We start from the raw sequence: 10,492 nt of genomic DNA, 5'->3' as shown, positions 1-10,492 counted from the left end.
CTGATTATATATGTTTTTCCACCCACACCGTTTCAGGCTCCCATTTAATTTTCACATAACATGGCTCCTTTGTCCTTTGCACCTGTGTCACAGAGTGCAATTTCAGACAGCATAACATAAGCTGAGGATAAACATTTTTTTTAAAAAAGGCCCATCACCTAATACTTCTATAGGCCTCTATATTCCATTCTCTCATTGGAATACAGAAGATCTCTACTTTTCTTGCTTGCAGAAAATATATTTTTCTAATTAACATACACAGTAAGGGAAGCATCTCTTCTCCCACCTCTACATCAGTAAAAATTAGGGTTATGAAAAATTGGCGCCTCCTTAAAACCCACACTCGGTCCTGTAACCTTCTTTGCCCACATCAAACATGGCAGCTCAAGCATTCTTATTACTATAGGGGAGGAGCCTGTCCCAACAACGACAAAGAGGATGCCTTTCCGTGTTGCTTGTTGCCCAAAGAAAGCGTGGTGGCTTTTCCGCCTTTTTGAATGCCAGTACTAAACATGGAACCCCCAACATTCTTTTCCGTTCCTTGCCATCCGAATCACAACCGTTTTCTCGTGAGTTACGGACACTGCAGCTCTTTATTGCCCCCCCCCCACCAAGCTAGGCCCACCTTTCCTCCGCCGTCGCATTAGTAACCAGGCCCTGAAGAAGCAGCCCGAATCAAAAATGGCGCCGCAGCGAACCCGCCATCCACCTGCCCACAAGGAACACGCCGCTTCTGCGCCTCCCTCTTCTTCTTGCCCACAGAAAAGATGGGGGAGGAGCGGGGGTGGAGCATCCTGTTAACTTCCATCGGGGTTGGATTGGAGGGTGGGGGGAGCGACTGTCGCCAGAGGTCAACGCTTCCTCGCGGCGACCCCTTGAGTAGTTTCTCGGGGGGGGGGAGAAGAGGGCAGACGTTAGCCTCCCTGTCGCCGTCCGTCGAAGGATCTGCCCTTCACTAAAATGTCGGCGCCGATAAGTTGTGAGTACTGTAGACGTTGGGAACAGGGGAGGGGGGAGGGGGGTGCGGCGGACTGAGCGGACAGACCCCGCGCCTGTAGTTAGCCCACCGGGCAGGAGGCGAGCAGCAAAGGGAAGGCAGGGCGCCTGGGTTGCCGTGGGGGGAGTTAGGAAGAGAGTTTACAGAGTCATAACGCCTGGAGCCCGGATTCCGGGTTCCCCAAAAGTGCCTGTGCGAGAGGCTACGATCCCTGCAAGCTACTTCTATTCCCAGAGCACCGTAGGGAACAGCAAGGAGATCGTGGTCTATAGAAACTGGGTTATGATCCATCAATATCTCCTCCTCCTCCTCCCTCCCCCCCCCAATTCTGTCCGAGTCTAGACAAAAGTTGGACTTCAACCGGCTGGGAACTCTAGAGCTGGCCAGGTTAGCTGGAGGTTAGGCGAACGGCAGCCCAGGAGATCTGGAGGGCTTTTATGGGGACAGGGATGGTCCAAAAACTCTTTTCGGCATTTTCAGCCTTAGACGAAGGATTCGGAGGGTCTTTTGTTTGCAGTCAAGAAGAAAAGGTGAATTTTCTTCGGATAGAGGTGTGGGGTGGTCACGATCCTGGAAGTTGGTTTGCAAGCCCGAATCAAAAATGATTTTTATCTTGCCCATACAACTCAAGGTGAGGAATGTACCTAAACGGTCTTCCTCCTCCTCTTTTCTCTCATAACAACAACCTTGTGAGGTGGGTTGGGCTGAGAGAGCAGAGGGAGGGGACTGGACCAAAGTAACCCAGCCAGGTTTTCATGCTTCTCCTGGTTTCTAGGCCATCATTGGTTTAAACTGGCTCAGGGTTTTTTTCCCCCCTGGGTTAAGGACAAAAAAAGCATTGGCCAGAGTTTCTCAACCTTGGCAGCTTGAAAATGTGTGGGCTTCAAATCCCAGACATGGGATTTAGGGGAGTTGAAGTCCACACAGGCAAGAATTTCTGGGAGTTGAAGTCCACAAATCTTACCAAGGTTGAGAGCCATTGGCATAAGCATCAGCAGCAAAGGTGAAGTGTAGAAGTTCCAAAGGGAGACTGAGGCTTTGAATTCTCAAAAAAAGGCATACATGGTCTGACTTTGTTCTTTTCCAAATATTTTTTTATATTGCTTCAGCTTGGAAAAGAAAGCAGATTGCCACCTCAACAGGCCGCTCAAGGAAGAGCAGTATTTAGATTTAGATTTTAGATTTTATTAGATTTATATACCGCCCTTTCCCGAAAGACTCAGGGCGGTTTACAGGCCATTTTAAAATCATATCAATATAAAATACAAAGTTAAAAGAGAATTAAAAGATTAAATTATCCCTGAAAATAAAACCCCAGTTAAAATTCTCAGCCTGGGTCAGAGAGCTCAAAGAGCCAAGTCTTCAGGTCCCGGCGGTATGTTTGGGCAAAATTAATATTCCATGTGTATTTTGATGCTATTTAAAAATTTTGTCCCCTTTCAGTTATTTTTCCCCTCCTTCAATTTACATTACTGGAAGACAGCAAAGATTGCACTTCATTCATTATTCTCTTTCTTCTTGTGCATCTGTTAGAAGATTGTGGTTGGTGTAAAGGTGAACATCCTGAATAGGAAATAGGACTTCAGGCTTCAGCTTTTCAAAGAAAAAGAGCTGCTTGGTGTAGGATAAGAAAAAGTTTGTTGAACCTCTGGGCACTTTCAGGGCAAGGATTTGCTTCCTGCTTCAGTCTTGTAAGAACAAATCTGCACAATGTTGTGGGTGCCCAAAAAACTTGGAACCCTTAATTCCATTCAAGAAAGTGAGGAATTGAAACCTAATAAGTTTTTCTCCTATATCACATCCCTCTGTGGTCCTGCTTCTGTAGAAAAATTTAGTTTTCTACCAATGCCCCATTATACCAAGAGTTTTCTGAAGCAACTCATCTACCATAGCCAGGAACAAATAAACCCTGGAGATTTCCCACGTCTATGTTTAATACTATCTGCTAGTGCAGGAAATCTAATGGCATTGACAAGAATTCAGATGTTTCCCCCCCAAAAAACCCCGTTGACTTGTTTCCATTGTTTGGAAATAAAAGCATTAACCTCTGCCTTACCTGAATTAAACCATCCTGAATTAGTACACATTGCAGCACAAGAAGGCACTCTCGGATTAACCCAACAATTCCATATGCAGAGCTTTCTACAGTATTTTTCCTGGGTTTTTCAATGAATTACTTGCAATTGTTTTTTATACAGATACTTTTTAGACGTTGTTTAATGGTTCGGGGGATGGGTTTACAGGTAGACCTCAACGTAAGGCCAGTTGTTTTAACGATTGTTTGAAATTATGACAATTTTAGAACGGATGCCTTACAGCCTGTAAAGCACCACTGGCCATCATAAAATCCTTTCCCTCCCCCCCCCCAGGTCACATGGCAACATTTCCAGTGCTTGGCAACTTGTTCACATTTAAAATTGGCTGCAGTATCCTGAAGTCATGTGACTGATTTGCAACAGTTTCTGGCAAAAAAAAATCCCATTTGTGAGAATGGATTTACTTAACAACCACTACAAAATCAGCACAAAAAAAATAAGCTTCAGTCCCACAGATGTGTCGACTTATGACAGGAATGACTTACGACGGAAATTCTGTTCCCAATCTTGATAATAGGTCAGGGGCCACCTGTACACTGGGAAGAGGGGGCTGTCTTTATTGGGGATTTGAACTCAACAGCTTGAGAACCCCTTCAGCTCTAATTCTCTTCTTACTGCTCTCTAGAAGTACGTTGGGTAGATGGAGAGCCATGGTGAAGCATGGCCAGAGGGCCAACATTCCCAGGAGGCTCCAGGAGGCGTTCGGACAGCCCCTGGAACTGAGGAAGAATGCGCCGTTCTCTACTCGGATACTGAGGACGACCCCTCATTCTTGACAGTTAATGGAGCAGGCCCCCGAGCCCCCTTCCATTGCTCTGAATGTGACAAGAGCTTCCGCTACCGTTCGGACCTGCGCCGCCATTTTGCCCGACACACCGAACTGAAGCCTTTCCAGTGCCCTCACTGTGTCAAGAGCTTCAAGCATTCTTTCAACTTGGTGAACCACATCCGGAGCCACACCGGGGAGCGTCCCTACCGCTGCACCATGTGCCCCAAAGGCTTCCGGGACTCTACGGGACTTCTTCACCACCAGGTGGTCCACACTGGAGAGAAGCCGTACTGCTGTCATATCTGTGAGCTCCGTTTCTCCTCCCGCAGCAGTTTGGGCCGCCACCTCAAGCGCCAGCACCGGGCGTCTCCTGCCACTGCAGCCCCTCAAGCGCCTACCCCGCGTTGCCTGGCCTGCGGCAAAGAGCAGAGTCCCTTGGGACACCTTTGTGCTGCCGGCCGAGGCCGGGCCGCCCCTTTCGGTTGTGGGGCCTGCGGGCGTCACTTCCAGTTAGCCTCTGAACTTCGCCGCCATTGGCTGGCTCATACTGACATCAAACCCTTTAAATGTCCGGATTGTGAGAGAGACTTCAACGCTGCGTCCCTCTTGGAACGCCATAAGCTCACTCATGCCAAGGACAGGCCCCTACCGTGCCAACTTTGCTCCAAGAAAGCTCAGAAGAGGGATGGGAGGGTGCCGGAACTGAATGGCGTGGAGGAACAGCCGAAAGGAGGTGAGCAGGGGCAGGAGGAGACTGAGCGTCACAGCAGAGGCTGTCCATCCTGCCACTCTCCTGAAACTCGCCCGCCGGACACGCTGTACCAGTGTGAGTGTGGAACATTTTTTGCCAACAGCAACACCCTTGCCGCTCACCTGACTGCCCACGGAGGCGAGCCCTCTTTCACCTGTGGCATATGTGGCCAGCCTTTCGTGAACTTGCAGGCCCTGGAGGAGCACCAGCTGAGCCACGCTGTGTCCACAGCACCACTACCAGGCCCGGGCAGCGAGCTAGAACGCCACCTGTTGCCCCAGCTGGATCTCCGGACATTCCCGACTCAGCCCGGCAAGAAACTCTACAAGTGCAGCGAATGTGAGAAATTCTTCCGCAGTCCCCGAGATCTGGACCGTCACGTGTTGGTACACACCGGTGAGAAACCTTACCAGTGCACTGAATGCGGCAAGTTCTTCCGGCATGAATGTTACCTGAAAAGGCACCGTCTCTTGCACAGCGGTGAGCGTCCTTTCAAGTGCACTGTCTGCCACAAGGGGTTCATCACCCTGAGCAACCTCTCCCGCCATCTCAAGCTGCACCGAGGGATTGACTAGGAGGGCTATCCTGATCTGCTGAGAATAACCCTCCTTCCCCAGCACCCCATTTCTTCTACCTCCATCCCCCAGTGGCAGCCACAGATGTTCCTGTTTTGGAGGTAGACTTCTGCCTGACGTTCCCAAACTCTGCCTGCCCTCACCCTCCTTCTTGGTTCAGTACTTTAGGGCAAGGACTTGAAAGGATTTTATATATATATATATATATATATATACACACACATACATATATATACATATATATATATATATATATATACATATATATATATATATATATATATATATATATATATATATATATATATATATATATATATATATATATATATATATATATATATATATATATATATATATATATATATATATATATATATATAATTTACACAATGTTCCACTACTGTTAATAGAATACATTGCACATGCTTGGCAAATATATAAGGTTTCGGTATGTCGGGTAGAGAGGAATATCTCCCTGTCTATTGACCTGATCGGTTCCAGAAAGTTCTTGATTTCAGAACAGGAATACTCAGAGCCATGCAAAGAAGTTATGACAGGAAAAAACCCTTGGCTAAGTGTCTGGCCCAGGGGTGGGCAACCTTGGCTCTTTTAAAAGAGCCGAGGTTGCCTACCCCTGGTCTAACCTCTGAAGGCGCTTTTATGTGGGTGAGCTTAACAATGCTGAAATTACTTCGGCCAATAATCCTGGAGAGCTTGGGGTGGGGGGCAGAGCCATTTTTTCTGTCTCTCTTTCCAGAGAGTGAGGAAACTTTGCTGGATATTTAAAGAGGCAGAGTACTACTTCACCCTTGAGTATTTCCCAATCACTTTAGTACTGGGGTCTTGTACTAAAAGGCAGCACAATTGGCCAAATTAAAAAAAAAGAAGATAAATGTGCACAAATCTAACTTGCATTGTTCTTTACTTTGTATAGTTTTCTTCTTCCTTTTGCCCTTCTGTTCGTGAATTGATAGGACTACAGTTAGATGTACTTCCTGTCCCTAAAGGTAGAGAAACCTTATGCCTCTCATAATAACCGTTATCCCCAAGGTTAAATGAGGGTAAGATGTTTATGACATAACTGTACACATTGTAATTTATTGGGAATCTCCAAAAAGGTTCAACTTGATTTAGAGAAGCCCACTAATACTAGATTTGAGAACTTTTACTTCACGGTATATATGCTACAAAAGGGATATTAAGTATTGAAAAATAATTCACACCATTGATTAAAAAAAATATCACAAAACTTGACAGCCTGTTTCTTCCACCCTCCCCTCCAAATGTTAGCCTTTTATATTTATTTTATTTATCTCCTTTTTCCTACAGCTCCCACCAGCATTTCTAGCACACACTGTCCAAATTTTCTTCCCAACAATAGTTTTATGAGGGAATTTGGGGCTGTTTGAGGAGGGTGAATTCTGTTTCGTATTTTTAATCTTGCAATATGACATGTTTTCTCCAATTTATCAGCCAGAAGAATGTTCATTTGGGTCACCTCTGCTATTCCTTTCTGAAAACTGTGTAAAGGCCAAACAGATGCCTTTGCTTTGGTGTGAAGTTTCAAGGCAGAGAAACTTAGTATTTAATGGAAGACAATGTTTAACAAAATAATTTAAAGAGTATTTGTCATTTTAATGGTAATATTGAGGAGCTGGTATATTTCTCCTTCATGGTTGGCTATAGGAAGGGTGAAATTTTGAGTTGGCCTAGGCTTATGTATAATTTCCAAATGATATTTAAAACTGCTAAACATTTTAGGTGCCTAGTAGCATCTCATAAAGATTAAGATCTCCTGGGAGCAAGGATAGCTCACATTTACTTACATAGGCAACAGAGAACAAACTAAAAAGCAAGGCATATTATCTAAACCAGGGATGTATAGCCTGGGTAACTTTTAAGATGTTTGGACTTCAGTTCCAAGAATTCCCCAGCTAGCATGGCTGGTTGGGAATTCTGGGAGTTGAAGTCCAGACGTCTTAAGGTGGCCAAGGTTGGACACCTCTGCTCTAAACAAGAAATTAGAACACAGTGAAGAGTTGTATGTTCCTGTACCCTACATGAAAACCTAACACTGGGTTGGCTTTGGTCTATACCAGGGGTAGGCAACCTCTGCTCATGGACTTCAACTCCCAGAATTCCTGAGCCAGCCATGCTGAGGGGAAAGGGAGAGGTTTCCAAGCTGAGCCATGCTGAGGCAGGAATTCTTTGAAGTCCGTGAGTCAATAAAAGAGCCGAGGTTGCCTACCCCTGCTCTATACTCTTGCCTGTCTGCTGCCATTTTTAGGACTTCCTGGCTGTGCAAACTCATTCCCTACGAATTCTAGATTCTGATGGAGTAGCCCTTACCCATCCCAATATGGAGTTGTTTGCTGACCAACAACTGAGTCTTCTGGGGGGGGTTTTCCTCTTTTTTAAGTCCTTGTTAGGTCCTTGAACATCTAATAAACTTATGTACCTGACCAAAATCCAGTTCCTTATCTTCTGTGGAATGTAAGCCTTGCACCTGGGCATTTCTGTATTACTTTATTGAAAGAATAATTGCACATGTGGGTATTTGCTTATGTTTTGGAAACATAGCCTGTCCAGTTTGTCTGGCCAAGGGACCTACTTTACCTGTCCTCTGCTTGAACCCTTAGCTACTTCAACCTTGGTTTCAAGATAATTAACCACATGTGCGCGCACACGAGAGAGGAAAAAAATATCCATCAGTAGTACCTGGGCAGTGAAAGAAGCCAGCACCTAGGTTAGCTGGTTGAAATATTTTCCCACATGGCAGGCAGTATTGTATTTCTGCTAATTTACCATTATATTAAACCTGCATCGTATACCTATGGATTAACATTTGCAGTTTTTATGTAACTCTTTTTTTTTCTCTTGATGTCATTCTGGGCATAAGGCTCAAGTGACAGCATGTTTATACACAGCAATGAACTCACCTTGTGTTTGAATGATCTGCTTAGATTACCCTAAACTCTAGCCATGGTTAAGAATACACCCTTGAAACAGAGAGAGTAAGTGGCCCAACGTCACCTAGCAGGCTTTGTGCCCAAGGCAGGATTAGAACACCTAATCACTTGTTTTCTAATCGCTACACCAAACTGCCTCTCCCAGTCCCGACGTACAGGTGAGAAAATAGAGCTGAAACCGTAACAGAGAAATATTTCAGAAACATTGCCAGTAAAAACAGGTTGGAGCACCAGTTCGGTGTAGTGGTAAAGGCACCAAGTTTGAAACCAGGAGACTGTGAATTGTAGTCCCACCTCAGGCACAATGTCATGGCTCCGATAGATGAGACCAGTTAAAAGAACTTCCAAGGCAATTTATTTGGCTACATAGTATTGGCACGAACAAAGGTGAACCCAAGATTGAAATCCCCTCCCCTCAGGTTACAGTGTTGCAAAATGGAAGTTCCCACCCCAGCAAGGTGTCATATAAATCACATTATCCAATTAAAATAAATTGTGCTTCTAATGGAAACCCCAGCCCGCCAAAATGCAGTCAGCAACGACCTTGGTTCCCACAGAACAGTGTATTGTTTTGACTTAAGTTAAAAACGCCCTCCTCCCAATTACGTGGCAACCGAAAACCAAGGGTAAAATGGCTTCAGCCAAATTCGGTTGCAGTGTTGACTCACAAAGCAAGCGGGGCAACCTTGGGCCAAGTCACACGCTCACAGCCTGAATGAGAAGGAGGCAAGGGCAAGCCACTTCCAAAACTCTTGCCAAGAGTAAGGTTGGGACTACCGTAGTTCAGGCAGTTGCCAGGAATCAGCAATGATGTGGAGACACCTAACAATCCAGTTTGACAGAGCGGCAGAGATTACTAATTCTCTCTAGGTCTGGACCAGTGTTTCTCAACCCTGACAACCTTAAGAAAATTTAATGCAGACTGGGGAATTCTGGGAGTTGGGAGTCCACGTGTCTTAAAGGTTGAGAAACGCTAGTCTGGACTCTTGTCTCTTATAAGGCTCCATGATAATATGAAGAAGGGGACGACAGAGAATGAGGTTAAATGGACTCCAGAAGATGGTAGAGGACAGGAAGGCCTGGAGGAACGTTGTCCATGGGGGTCATGATGGGTCGGACACGACTTCGCAACTAACAACAACAAATATGTCAACAGCTGCCTTTTTTTGCTGGCTCAGGAATTCTGGGAGTTGCAAGTCCATTGGTTGTAGAGTTGCTATAGTTTGCCATCCCTGGTCTAGAGGAGCAATGCTTCTGTCTCATTTATTACCCAGCTTTTGTATATAAAAGGGAGGGGAACAAGCCAAAGATTCACAAAATTCATTTGAGGTAGTCCTCAACACACAATCATTCATTCAGTGATCGTTTGAAGTACCGCAGCACTGAAAAAAAGTGACTTATGACTGTTTTTCACACTTGCAACCGTCGCAGCATCCCCATGGTTGCGTGATTAAAAAATCAGGTGCTTGGCCATTGGTTGCAGTATCCCAGGATCATGTGATCACCTTTTGTGACCTTTGGACAATCTGAGTCAATGAGGAAGCCGGATTGATTTAGTAACCATGTTACTGACATAATAGCTGCAGTGATTCACTTAACAACATGATGGCAGGAAAGGTTGTAAAATAGGGAGAACTCACTTTGCAAACATCTTGCTTAGCAACAGAAATTTTGGGCCCAGCTGTGGTTGTAAGTCCAGTCTTGTGTAATGTGTAGCTATGCACAGGCATAAATTGAATGTTTTTCAATTAAAAGCAAATTAGCAACTGTTCAAAGTTACAATGGCTTTGAAAAATAGCTCACAACTGGTCCTCGCACATAAAATCAACACTTAAAATCAACCAGCATCCTCCTGGACACGTGATCAAAATTCAGGCACTTAGTAACGTGTGTATTTACAACAATTGCAGTGTCCTTGGCTTCCAACAAGCAAAATCAATGGGGGGAAGCTGGATTCACTTAATGATGGCACGAGTAACCACTGCTGTGATTTGCTTAACTGTGGCCAAAAAAAAGTCATAAAATTGGGTACAATTCACTTAAGAACCATCTTGCTTAGCAACAAAAATTCTGGTCCCAGAATGGTGCTCGTAAGTCAAGGACTACCTGTATCGGAATTCCTAGCCTGATAGTACATTGATGGGAATTTTAATTCCAACACACCGCCAGGCTGGGGAAAGATTTACTAAACATCCCCAATTGGTAGTAGCTGAAGTCTGAAGCATTTAATTCATAGCATTACATCAACAATTTTGGAGGAAATGTCTCTTTAGAACATTTTCACTGGAAAATAGCAGCTTTCAGATCTGCTGCAGTGTTTATGATTTATAAA

The 10,492-nt window shown here is 44.9% G+C and overlaps 1 protein-coding gene across 2 annotated transcripts; it reads left to right on the top strand.

The window, feature by feature from the left end:
* The first annotated feature begins 931 nt into the window (after positions 1-931).
* On the top strand, positions 932-5,393 carry LOC308676491 (flt3-interacting zinc finger protein 1-like). 2 transcript variants are annotated; one of them, XM_081342312.1, is made up of 2 exons: positions 932-979; positions 3,719-5,393. In XM_081342312.1, exon 2 carries the CDS (start codon positions 3,734-3,736, stop codon positions 5,186-5,188), a length of 1,455 nt encoding a protein of 484 aa, XP_081198438.1. In that variant the 5' UTR covers positions 932-979; positions 3,719-3,733; the 3' UTR covers positions 5,189-5,393. The 2 variants fall into 2 exon arrangements, with proteins under 2 accessions (XP_081198438.1, XP_081198439.1); XM_081342313.1 differs by lacking the exon at positions 932-979 and adding an exon at positions 1,453-1,527.
* The last annotated feature ends 5,099 nt before the right edge of the window (positions 5,394-10,492 follow it).

This window comes from Vipera berus (genome assembly GCF_964194415.1).
Source record: "Vipera berus genome assembly, chromosome: W".
Taxonomy (NCBI): Eukaryota; Metazoa; Chordata; class Lepidosauria; order Squamata; family Viperidae; genus Vipera; species Vipera berus.
The sequence above is the reverse complement of the archived record's forward strand: the minus strand, read 5'-3'. Positions and strand labels throughout refer to the sequence as shown.